Here is a 12798-nt window from a genome sequence, read left to right as displayed (position 1 = left end):
AAACAACTTATTTTTCATATCACAACAGCTGAATTTCTAAATTAACCAAGCTGAATTTGTAGGTTTCCTAAGTCCATGACCAAGTAATTATTACTTCTTGGGTTGTAATTGTTATCTTCCTAGCTTCCGCTACTACAGCTTTGAACTAAATCAATCCGGTCGGTCAATTACGAGACAAAATAAGAGCATATTACTTGTAACATTTCCAATATGAAATGTGATTAATAAGATAAAATAAGAGCAAATCACATTGAAATGTGCTCAATTGGTCTAATACACAAGTGGAACACAACTGAACTATAATATACAGTTTCATATCAAGGAATTCTAACCCCATCAAGGGATAAACTTCAAGCAACAATCAGATGTAAGAGCACAAGAATAACAAGAACAATGAAAATCAGCTTCCAAGCTATTGGTTTCCATTCGATTGGACCCGAATGATAATGATGAAAACCATGAACATACCCTCCATGGAAGGAACTCGAGAACAAATATGGTGTACCAGAAGTTGTTCCATAAACAGTAGCATCATGAAAACCATGTAGCTGAAGGTTAAAAATGGCTGGCAATGCACCAAAAATATTAGATAGGGTCCCTATGGTTTGGTCACCGAACCTTGCAACTCCCATTGGCATCAATCCGGATAGGGGATCCAGGTTGTTTTGGCGGCCAAAATTTATGTCTACATGTGGGGCAGTTTGCGGCCTCTGTCCCATCGGTCGGTTTGGAATAGAAACTCCAGGTATGAAACGGGTTCTTGGGTCGAAACTTGATTTACCCCTCCCATATATTGGAACTAATTTTTCTTCTTGAACAATAGCTTTGCAAACCGGGCACTCGTGAGAATATGAGTGGATTTGAAGCCATTGATAGAGGCAAGACCAACAGTAAAGGTGACCGCAGAGTGTCACAATCGGCTCCTGTGCCAACTCAAAACAGATGTTGCACTCGAAATTCCCAGGGTCGGGTATTATATCAGGTAAACTAGAGGCATCTGCTGATTCAGCAATTCCGCAGTCCATGTTCACAATCTCGATGCAGACCTGAAAAGATCTCGTAATTCATTCGACAAGAAAAACCATGCCTAAATAATCAAAACGGGGGAGGACTCAAATGGAGGTAAGCACATCGATCACCCGACTCAAATGAAAATGTTGAAATTCCATGTTTAATTTTTTAAAAAATACATGTGTTTCCTACCCAATATTTTCATCGCCACCCCCCTCTTCAAAATTTTCTAACCCCCCTTACATGCACTTCAACCACGTTAGTAGGAAATCCAAATTATCGATCAAGGGAAAAATAGGAATTCCCCCGAAGCAATTCAACAACCAAATCCATAATCCTTTTTTCTTGAAAAGCTATCAGTCTCACCGCTTCATCCTTCAAGAAAATCGATAATCCTTATCGCTTAAAAAATAAGCTAGATCTTTAACATAAGGAATTCATGCAAAATTTCTTTCAGATTAAAGGTTTATCCAACTCAATTTTGAAGCAAGAAAGGAATTAACTAAAGCACTACGACTCCTCGAGATCAGATAACTTCTACACAATTTATTCCTAAATGATACGAAAAATCAAACTCAGAGCTGTAAGCAATCAACTATATATCATTATCTAATCTCCAATCACCAATGAGTGAAAAATCGAACTCCTATTAATTATAACATAACAAAACACTTAACACCACAAAGCCCTGAATCTTTGACTACCCAATAACTACAAAAAATTCAGGAAAAATTAAGAAAAACAGCTACTTCATTAGTAAAAAAAATAAAAAAGTCATACAAGAAAACAGAAATTCACCCAATTATGAGGGAAAAAACCAGCTAATTTAAGGCACAATGCATAAGAAATTGATCGACAGATAATTCAAAAAAACCAGAAAAAACAAATACTTGCCTTCTGGAGCTGGAATTGGAGCGAAGGTAATTGGTAGGTTAGGTAGGAAGGAAGAAACGTGACGTGGTTCGTGAATTTGTAGATGGCTGAATTTATATACAGCGGAATATTTGGACTACAAGGGGCCGATTTGTAAATTAGGAATATTTGTGGACTACAGGATAAATCATAGGACACGTTGTGGGCCATGATGGGCCTGGAAGAGTAAATGGTTGGGTTAATGGATAGGCCCTTCCCAACAAATAATAAATAAGAAATTTACAGGGATTTACGAAATCATTTTTTAAGAGAAAAATTAATAGGAGGGGAGAAACATACGAATTGTTACGTTATGTTATCATTCCCCACATTCCTTTATACAATACTATTTTAATCTTCGTGCAAAATTTAGTTTAACATTCTTAATATGACTTGGTCAATGTAGTTTAGTTGACTAACATGATTTATAAATTATTGTGTTAGTTCGGAGATTATCCATTGTGCATCGAATGATAGTGACCGCAAGTTCTCACATTATTATTATTATTATTATTATTATTATAAATATATTTATATTACAAATATTTTGTTTGAAGTTTAGAAGGTAAAAAATAATAGCATGATGAAAATGTCATTTTTGTTGTGAGTGTCTTGTTATGTCTGATTATTAACTTGATTTTGAATCTTGATTATTATTTTATATAATTTTATTTTTTATGATTTGAGATATATTTATTTGAAAGACGCTATATATTGTTATTGATTTTAAACCAATTTGAATATGTGTTTTAATATTATACATTCTAATTTATCATTCAAAAAAAAATCTCAAACGGACGCAACCTATCGAAAACAACTCAAAACCGTGAAATTAATTCTACATGTAAAACCGCTATTTTGTTAAAGACTGATCAACCGCATATGACAATTTGGTTTGGAATTTTTTTATAAAATTGTACAGTGATCATCCATGATATATTTATTGACTAACTAATTGGTTATGCTAATGAGTTATTAGTGCAAAGAGCCAATATATATTCATCTTTTTAAAAAAAAAAAAAGATGAATAAATGATCTTTGAGACTTAAATTCTTATGGAGATAGCGATAATCAATATTGTTAATTGATACGATCACGTTAAATGGAAAAAACATGGTTAAAACATTAAATACAATCAACCTTTATTGACTATCATAATTATTGGGAAGATTATTTATGCAACGAGATCAGTCAATATGTAGATTTTGGACTCTTGTATGATTTAAAAATATTTGAATTATATTATTACAACTAGCTATAACTATATTTAAACATTAATATTAATATTAGTATCAATATCATATAATCAAATTATATAAATTTGCACTTTAAGTCTAAACTTTGTATATGTTTTTATATTTTATCTCTAGTTCTACATGAAACTCGTCCGCATCGCCCAAATGATTGAGTTCTTGTTATAATTAATCATTATTATAATATTGTTATATTTATTAGGAATTTCACTAGATTTTTAATATGAAACAACCTAATATGTTTGTAGTAATTGAACCATTGGTTCATATAAAAATATAACATCCATAGTTTATTTTAATAATGTTGTGTCCTAGATCAATGACAATTTGATTAATCGATCGATCCAATAACTTGTAGTATCTGGTTAGATAAATGAAACGTCTGCCCTTTTTATTGCTTTAAAAGTACTAAAATTTTTTTTTACACTCAATTTTTCGGTCATATACATAAACCTCATGAAAATATTTTTTTTCTTCTTTAAAATAAAACATCGACCAACTAGCATTCTAAAATTCAAGTGAAAAGGTCATAAAAATGAAATCGTCGCATTTTACCAAACCTAAAAAGCAATAAATTTGAAAAGTATAGCCCATACTAAACCTCTCAAAAAGCATAAATAGATAGTATTAAAATCTTTAACATAAATCATAAGTCGTAATCGTAAATGCGGAAGAAATGGAAGCGTTGGTCCTCGGGTTGTGTGCGCCATCGGTCCAGTCAAATCATCCGTCAAGCCCACCCTCAACCTCACCTGCATTCATCACACCTAGTGAGTCTAAAGACTCAACACCATCATCTTTATAGCAACTAATACGTAATACAGTCAACATATAACAGTGAAAAATACTTGTACTTAAAATATCGTTTTCATGAAGATGCATAAACTTCAAACATGCACATTTTCGTAAACCTTTTTATGATGCATGAACTTTAAATAGAAACATTTTCATAATGATGCATCAACCTTAAGCATAAACATTTTCATGACATGCATAACATAAACCTTAACATTTTCCTTTTTCCTCAACATGACATGACATAAAACATTTTTCATGATCATAAACATTTTTTCCTTTTTTCTTTTTCCTTTTCCTTTTGTTGAATTCAGATCGTTAATTGTGACTTTCCTGATCATGATCATAAATCGATGGATCCATCTACATGTAACCACAGTACTGGGCGGCGGGGGACACCAGCAACACTCTCACCGGTCAACTGGGTTCTGGCCTATCATTTTTCGAATAGAAATACGATCGTCGAGGCTCCCTCTGGGGCCTTTTCCCTCACAATATCCACATTCTTACCGTTACCACAAAACCGTTACTACATAACCGTTACCACATATTCGTAATGATGAAAACACGATCGTCGGGCTCCCACTGGGACCATAGCCCTCACGACATCGCCAACATTAACGAATTAGTCACAATCACTTCACTTCCTTCAACATTTACATTCTCATCACTTTATAAAAATCATGCATAACATGATAACATAACATTTTGTTTTAAAACCAAGCATGCAACATGTCTTTTAAATGTATTCCTTAAATCATAAAAATCTCTTAGACATTTAAAAATCCTAATTTAATCATGAACATTTCATAAATATTTAAAAATAAAAATAGCATTTAGGGCACTGCCATGACGTTTACTAATTTTTAGGTGTAAAAAGACCGTTTCACCCCTGGACTCGACATTTTTTGATCTCGCCCTTTTTCTTGATTTCATGACTTTAACATGTCCCAAATAATTATTTAAGCTTACATGAAATTTTTCATAATTTTATTTAGCTTAAATATTAGACTTTTTCATTTATCTTTAATTAACTGTTTTGACGGTGTTTTAATCCCGAAAAAATCCCAAACTTTAATATAAAATTTCTAAATTTTAAATTTAGTCTTTTTATATTATTTTAGCCCTTATAGGACCACGACTCGACCCCCGTGAGCCGTTTTCCAAATTTCATTAGTTTAAAACCCTATTTTGACACCTAAACTTCGACCCCGAGCCAACTTTCGATTTTCACGAGTTACCCCCAAACCATGCCTGACCCAAAACTTGACCCACATCTTAAAATATCCTACTGGAACCTTAGAACACTAAGAACCCAGCCCCAACAACAAAAACGAGCCACCCCAAGACCCACCTATTCTGGCCGAGACTCCTAGTGGTGTAGGACTCTATGTTTTGCTCCCCATCCCTTGAACCACGAGCTCAGCCCTTGCACCACCCCTCGTGCACCCTCCTAGGACTCTAGTGCATCGCCTCGACCCGTCCCTTGAACCCCAGACCAAGCCCCCAACGCCTGGAAGCAGCGCAAACCCTGCACCAATCTGTGCAGGGTTCTCGGGTGGAGTCCTAGCATGGCTAGGACTCTTCCCCAGCCCCTAACTCGAGTCCTAGCTTGGCTAGGACTCTAGCCTTGACCCATGACAGCCCTTGCCCCAGCCAAGGCCCCGCATCACCCTAAAACTTGCAGCCCGATCACCTTTCCCCCCATGACAGCAGATTTCGGTTCTTCCTGCCTTGCTCCTATTGCTTTTGGTGAATCGTGTGTGTCTCTAAATCACATAAAACCTTTGTTTAAACTTGACTTGACATAATGGCAGCCCCCTAACATGCTTGAACAATTTAATGCATCCACAAATCATGAAACCGAAACTTATAAGTGCAATAATTTGAAATTCTGGAAAATAAGTCATGTACTTCATGCATCCAATAATTAAAACATTAATATGATATGATGGATGAGAAAAAGGAGATGTATGACGTGCTTTGCGTATTTAACTCACGATTTTACGTTGACAAATCGAAGAACGGCAGGAGAGAAGACGATGGCTTGAAACCATTTGCAACTTTTGAACTTTTCTTCAAGTTATTTTGTGTGTGTGTATCGTGTATAAGGGGGGTGGGGAGAGTCTTTCTGAATTTTGGGAGTGGGGAGGCGTGAGTTTGGATTTGTGAAATCAAGGGTTTTGGTGCTCAATGATTTTAAATAGCTAATTAATTTGCTAATTAGGCTTAGGCCTATTAAGCCACTAAATTAAGCCCATTAGCCTAAATTAGAATTTAATAAAATGTTATCAAAGTTTTTGTTTAAATAAGTTTGTGAATTTATTAGCCGAGTTGCCAAAAAGCTCGTATTTTAGTTGAAAAACCAACACCGATAAAATTTACGTCCCGAAGTATAAAATCACCTCAAAACCTCTTATTTTCAAAAATATGAAAAACCATCAACCATATTTTAAATAATTAAAAATAATTATTTAATGAAAACGTTTTCCTATTTTTCAGCCATCGATCTCCGTTCCTCGATCGCAACTCGAATAACCATTTAAAAATACATTTTAATGCAACCATGTAGAAAAATACAATTTAAACATATCAATATGCACCACATAAATAATTAATGCAATTAAAACATTTAATTAAAATACAAAAGAATTTAATAATTGCATGCACGTGGTTTGCGTGGATCTTCGAATTTTCGGGGCGTTACAGTAAAAATTTATGTGAGATGGTCTCATGTGTCGTATTTTGTGAGACGTATCTCTTATATGGGTCATACATTAAAAAATATTACTTTTTATACTAAGAGTATTACTTTTTAGTCTGAATATCGGTAGGTTTGACCTGTCTCACAGATAAAGATTCATGAGACCGTCTCACAAGAGATCTTTTTATCCGGTTATCCGATCTAACCAATGGTCTGGTTCAGTTTTAAGAATTACATATATTTGGAATCAACCTATCTTAGGGGTGTCAAAATTAGACACGACCCACCAACCAGACACTGTTCAACCCAAAAAAATCAGGTTTGAGTTTGGGGTTTTCAGGTTCGGGTCAGAAACCGATAGCTAACTGGAAAAAAATTATCGAGGTTGGGTTGGGTTGGATTCGGGTCAACCCAGGTCCCGAAAATTTTAATTTTTTTAAAATAATATAATTAATAAATATTGTTTACATTTTTATATATTGTATATCTGAAAAAATATTTATTATATATTTATATCATAAATTTTTATAATTTAATATTTATTTTGAACTATTTTTATTTGATTTAGTAAATATATTCTATTTTTCTACAATTAAACTTTCAAATTTGAATCATATATACGAGGAAGATTTTGTTATTATGTATTTAAATTAAAATATTTTTTTGAATTTTATTTTTTTTCTTTAAAAAAATTTAAAAAAATTCAAAATCGAATTGATCAGGTTGGATCAGGTTCGGGTTCGGGTTCGAGTTCGAGTTGAGAGTTTTCAGGTTGGCTCGGGTTCGAGTCCGGGTTGAGCAATTTATGAATTATATTATTGCTCAAATCTTTCGGAAATAAATAGAATTTTTATACGTTCGATAATATAATTGATTTTCACAATTATCCAATAATAAAAAAAAAAAATTCGGCATTCGTCGTTTTAAAATCCTTAGTTCATCCCACGCAAAATGGATGAACAAAAAACGATGTCCACCGTCTTTAAAAACATTTGTTCGTTCCACGCAAAAAGAGTTGGGATCGAAAAGAAGATGAACATGCCAAATCATTGAACAAAAGTTCTTTTAACCATAATAGTTTTATTATAATATATAATTAATTACACATGTTACAATATTTTAAAATTATTAATTACAAGTAAAAGTATTATGTATTTTCGTAACTTATAAAATAAAAAAATTAACTGCGTTTCTGTCCTCATAATTAAAACGTGCTTTTAAAAAATGAAAATGACACTTTTGAAAAATGATTTTTAGTATTTGAAAATGACACTTTTGAAAATGATTTTTTCGTATTTTGTGGTTGTTATTTATAATTGCAAAAATAACAACCACAAAATATGAATGTAAAATTAAGATAATATAAGGTGAATATTTGATCATTTATTATGAGTTCGAATCTTGTAATGCGGTTTTATGCTACTAACGTGATTGACATGATATTGTGTTAGCATGTAAGTTTATCCGATGTGCACCAAAAGAAATCGACGAAATGTTAAATCGTTATTAAATTTTTTAAAATAATCCCGACTTAATTAAACTAATCTATCTTATAATCTATTCCATTGACGTTATTAAGTTTCTCCGTTTGATAATATATTAATAAATATTTACACGGTGAGTACGCATATAATCATATTATACAGAAAATTTTCATCTAAAAAATTTAATTATATTAGATTAATTTTTTATTTTGAAAGAGAAAATTCAATATATCACATTGTAAATAATTACTGGTGATTCATTTAATAGTCAGCATTATATACGTAGGGTATATATAATAATGTTAAAAATATAAATTTATAAGTAACGATTTAATGTTTTACATCCTAGACTGAATTGGAGAAGAAAAAAATGTATTTAAAATCGTATATATTAGAAAGAAAATTAAATAAAATTAAATATGGATAATTTTGTATAATTATAAAAAATATTTAATTTTTTTATTACAAATAATATTAGAAGTCAAAAAAAATTAAAAAAGAGCGACAGCTATTTTATTTTTTAAAGAATGAAGATGTAGAAATAAAAATAATAATAATAAAAGTAAGCTGGCAGACCAGAATGATGATTCAAGTACTATCTACACCACCTTGAGGTGGAATTCTCCACTCCCAAATTATTTCCAAGACACTACACTCCGCATAGTCTTCTTGTACCGCGAAATTCCACCAGAATCTTCGTTTCACATTAAAAATACATTCAAAGAAAACAAAAGATTGAATCTTTTCAGTGTATCAAAGGTAAAGTTCATTTGATTATTCTTGAATTTATAAAATAAAGACATTTCGGAAGTATTCCCACTACTCTATCAAAGCTTGTGCCTGTCTTCGTGTCTCTCTTCTTGGAGATTTTGTAATTTGCATGATTCAGTTTAATCTACATTTTAACTCATTTTCCTTCAATTTTGATGCATTTTGTGGGGTTTGTAGTTAAGACTCGTGGGTTTTTGCAGATTGTTTGATTTATGTACTACGGGGTAGATCAATTGTGAGGCTCGTGGTATATGCTGCTTATGATGGAAAATTATCGTACTTGTGGTTTGTTTGTGTTTTCTGACCAAAATGTGAGGGTTCGATCATAAAATTTATCCCTCATCATTTGATGGCTGAAATTGTTTGTGCTTTGTTGAAACATTGCAACTTTTTCGACGTCGTGTAGTTTATTTTATGTTTTGTTTTTCTGTAGCTAATTGAATACTAATTGAGAGGTTCATATTTTCACCAGATTATATTTATTTTGTTGATCTTTAATATTTTGATGCCGAACTGAAATTCGAGTTGCAAATTGCCTTCTGAAATAGAGAGTGATCAATCTTTTCACCTTGCGAATTCGTTGGAAATTCGGGTTTCACTTACTGGTTTTGTAGCTGATGGACTCTGACTCGGTTATAGAAGACCAGAGGCATTACCCACTTACCACATTGCGAGTAATACGTGGAGTTCTTTGTTTATTGGTGCTAGTCTCAACAGCCTTTGTGTTATTAGTTTACTGTGGTTTTTGGACAGCCATTATCTTGAGATTTTTCAGTGTACATCACAGTAGAAAAGCATCAGCGTTCTTCTTCGGGATCTGGATTGCGCTATGGCCTTTCTTTTTCGAGAAAATAAACAAGACTAAAGTTGTATTCTCTGGAGACCAAGTTCCAGACAAGGAACGTGTATTGCTTATCGCGAACCATAGAACCGAGGTGGATTGGATGTATTTGTGGGATCTTGCATTGCGGAAGGGATGTCACGGTTACATTAGGTATATCCTCAAGAGTAGTTTGATGAAACTACCTGTTTTTGGTTGGGTATTTTATGTTATGGAGTTTATTCCCGTGGAGAGGAAATGGGATGTTGATGCATCAACTGTGCATCAGATGCTCTCGGAATTCACAGATCCTCGTGATCTTCTTTGGCTTGCTGTTTTCCCAGAGGGCACGGATTTCACGTATTTTCTCTATTGCCTCTGTCTCTTAAAATAAATGTTTCTTTCATGTTACCTTAATGTCAGGCTCGCACGTAAGAAAGTGGCACTTTTTGATGTTGATATCTAAACGGTTGTCCTTTGGGAACCAAAAATTGTAACTACCATTTTGTGTGGTTGTTTCCGTGGCACATCGATTAAAATGTGATTTTTGAGCTGTTATACTACTTAAAATGGTTGAATTATGCTGTAGTTACTAGCTATAATTTTTGGCATACCCTCACCCTATTGTTTTTCCAACATTTTTGTATATTGCATACATAAAAGAAGTCATCCAATTGGAACTTCTATATGATGTGTTTATATTCAGCTTTTTTCTTATCTTACTTATTTCTGCTTTAAATGTTCAGAGAACAGAAATGCAAGAGAAGTCAAAAGTATGCTTCTGAAAATGGACTGCCTGTCCTGAAAAATGTCCTGCTTCCAAAGACGAAAGGCTTTTATGCTTGTTTGGAGAATTTAAGGGGATCATTGGATGCAGGTTCTCTCTTTTCTTCTTCCTAAAGAAGCATACCTTCTTTTACATTAACTACTTAATGCTACCTTATTTGATTCACTATTCGGTTGCTAAGAATGTGTTTTGACAAATTATTTGATGGATAAGACTCTTTCTTCTATACCTCGTAATGGTTTGATGAATATGTAATTTGTTATATCTTCTTTCCTGAATGAACCACCTGGTTTCTATTTAAAGAAGATGGAGACTGAAATATAGAGCAAATGAGAATGGAAAAACTATATAAAAACTTGCACAGTCAGATTTTACCCTTCTACCTAATATATTGTGGCCTGAAGTGCGATTTCATGATCTGTCACATACAAGACAACATTCATGGAAAGCTAAGAATTTGAAGCTCCATGATAAATCACTTGTTGGGAGGTATCTGGTTTCAAACCCAGATTCAAAAACTTAAAGCTATGTCATAAAGCATAGTCGGAGTCCAAAATACCGGCCTCGTAGGTAAAAGAGTATTTCAAATTTTATTAGTCACGCAATAAAATTACGTGGAATATGGAATTGATGTGATCATAATATTGTTCATCCTTTGGAAGACTGGCACCTATGATGGTGCACTCTATAAGACTTTCACTTGACGAGCACACTTGAACCGAGCCTATAATAAGAATGTGTATTGCATCTTCCGTTGTGTTAATTCTAAGTAGAGCACTGATTCGAGGCGATTAACAGAAGAGGTTAAACTCCACAAACTATCCTGATTGGAGACAGAACTTTCCAAACTTATTAATCACTCCACAATTTCTTACTTTATGCTCTATAGTATATTCCAAAGAAAATGGCGAAGTTAATTTTAGTCACTACATTGCTTTGGATCATCTTATCTTGTATAATATTCATTTTACTCATGGCACTCACTTTTGGTATTTGCAGTTTACGACATAACTATAGGGTACCGGCACCGTTTCCCATCTTTCTTTGATAATATTTTTGGAGTCGACCCCGCAGAAGTTCACATCCATGTTAATCGTGTTTCCCTGAGAGAGATCCCAACATCTGAGATCGAGGTATCTTCGTGGCTGATGAATACGTTTACCCTCAAAGATAAAATGTTGTCTGATTTTTACAGAAAAGGACATTTCCCTCGCGAAGGATCAGAGCAAGACCTCTCTCAAATAAAGTGTGCAGTGAACTTCATATTTGTAATGATCTTGACCGGTACATGCACATTTTTCACCTTTTTCTCCATCTGGTTTAGAATCTATGTTTCTTTAGTCTGTGCTTATATGGCTTCTGCTACATGTTTTAATCTTCGGCCGACGCCCATTTTCCAGCTTTGAGCACTTTTCATGTAATGAAATAAAATTATATGAAAAAAGATTTCTATCTTCTAACATATACGTGTATCCAGACCATGTTGCTTGGATGAGAATGTGTGTTATATTTGTTTCATCAATTCTTTCAAATTTGTGTTTCTTTTTTTAATTATTTAATTTACTATATGATATGATCAAAATGATAAGGTGTTGGGATAGAATTATATTCTGCTCCCATTGAGCTCCAATGGAGAAGATACTCCAATTGACTTCAAAATTCTTGGAATTGCCTTTACATGACATTTAAATAAATAGTTGACACACGAAATATGACATTTTCAATAAATTTGATAATTATAATGAATTAATAAAATAAAATTTTATATTTAGAAACTATCCATATAAAATTTAAAATTTTATTTGTTTAGCGGATGGATATTGTATGACTTCCTCCTGATTTTATTTAGGTCAATCAAGGGTCCTCTTCACTCCGAGACTTCCTATACATATCATCGTATGCTTGAAAAAATATTTCCCTATTTTATTTTTTTAGATTATTCTTTCAGGTAAAAATATATGTACGAAATTTTGATAATATTTAAATATATTAAAACGTGACTATTAGCATTTATCAATTGAAATAAACTAAACGACAAAAAATAAAAAAGCATGACTATAGATGATATATGAATCAGATAAGTTATCTTATCAGCATGACACAATTTTCAATATGCTTATTGATTGATTTTGACAACTCAACGACTTTTTTTCATAGCTTGTTATAATATGCATATAACCATTTTGATATACTCAACAAGTATATGATCGTCTTTAATATCTATTATGTTATTTACAAGCATCATTTGGGATCTAAATGCT

At 32.9% G+C, this 12798-nt stretch overlaps 2 protein-coding genes across 7 annotated transcripts; one reads left to right on the top strand and one right to left on the bottom strand.

Moving 5' to 3' along the window:
- Positions 1-225: 225 nt before the first annotated feature.
- Positions 226-2022, bottom strand: LOC142541867 (uncharacterized). Of its 2 annotated transcripts, none has more exons than XM_075648326.1 (2): positions 1906-2022; positions 226-1046 (listed from the first exon to the last, which is right to left on the bottom strand). In XM_075648326.1, the coding sequence occupies exon 2, from the start codon at positions 1023-1025 to the stop codon at positions 351-353; it is 675 nt and encodes a 224-aa protein (XP_075504441.1). In that variant the 5' UTR covers positions 1026-1046; positions 1906-2022; the 3' UTR covers positions 226-350. The 2 variants fall into 2 exon arrangements, with proteins under 2 accessions (XP_075504441.1, XP_075504447.1); XM_075648332.1 differs by having other exon boundaries at positions 226-1034; positions 1906-1982.
- Positions 2023-8754: 6732 nt separating this feature from the next.
- LOC142541847 (putative 1-acyl-sn-glycerol-3-phosphate acyltransferase 5) lies at positions 8755-12059 on the top strand. 5 transcript variants are annotated; one of them, XM_075648316.1, is made up of 4 exons: positions 8755-8918; positions 9545-10110; positions 10497-10627; positions 11537-12059. In XM_075648316.1, the coding sequence occupies exons 2-4, from the start codon at positions 9548-9550 to the stop codon at positions 11941-11943; spliced, it is 1101 nt and encodes a 366-aa protein (XP_075504431.1). In that variant the 5' UTR covers positions 8755-8918; positions 9545-9547; the 3' UTR covers positions 11944-12059. The 5 variants fall into 5 exon arrangements, with proteins under 5 accessions (XP_075504431.1, XP_075504423.1, XP_075504428.1 ...); XM_075648308.1 differs by having other exon boundaries at positions 9479-10110; XM_075648313.1 differs by having other exon boundaries at positions 9403-10110.
- Positions 12060-12798: the final 739 nt, after the last annotated feature.

Source organism: Primulina tabacum, chromosome 1 (assembly GCF_025594145.1).
Source record: "Primulina tabacum isolate GXHZ01 chromosome 1, ASM2559414v2, whole genome shotgun sequence".
NCBI lineage: Eukaryota > Viridiplantae > Streptophyta > Magnoliopsida > Lamiales > Gesneriaceae > Primulina > Primulina tabacum.
This window is presented reverse-complemented; position numbering and strand designations above follow the sequence as displayed.

Coding starts and splice junctions, on each gene's coding strand:
- LOC142541867 (XM_075648326.1), bottom strand. CDS start 1,025: ATGGACTGCGGAATTGCTGAATCAGCAGATGCCTCTAGTTTACCTGAT.
- LOC142541847 (XM_075648316.1), top strand. CDS start 9,548: ATGGACTCTGACTCGGTTATAGAAGACCAGAGGCATTACCCACTTACC. Junction 10,111..10,496: donor CCAGAGGGCACGGATTTCAC/GTATTTTCTCTA, acceptor TTAAATGTTCAG/AGAACAGAAATGCAAGAGAA. Junction 10,628..11,536: donor AAGGGGATCATTGGATGCAG/GTTCTCTCTTTT, acceptor TGGTATTTGCAG/TTTACGACATAACTATAGGG.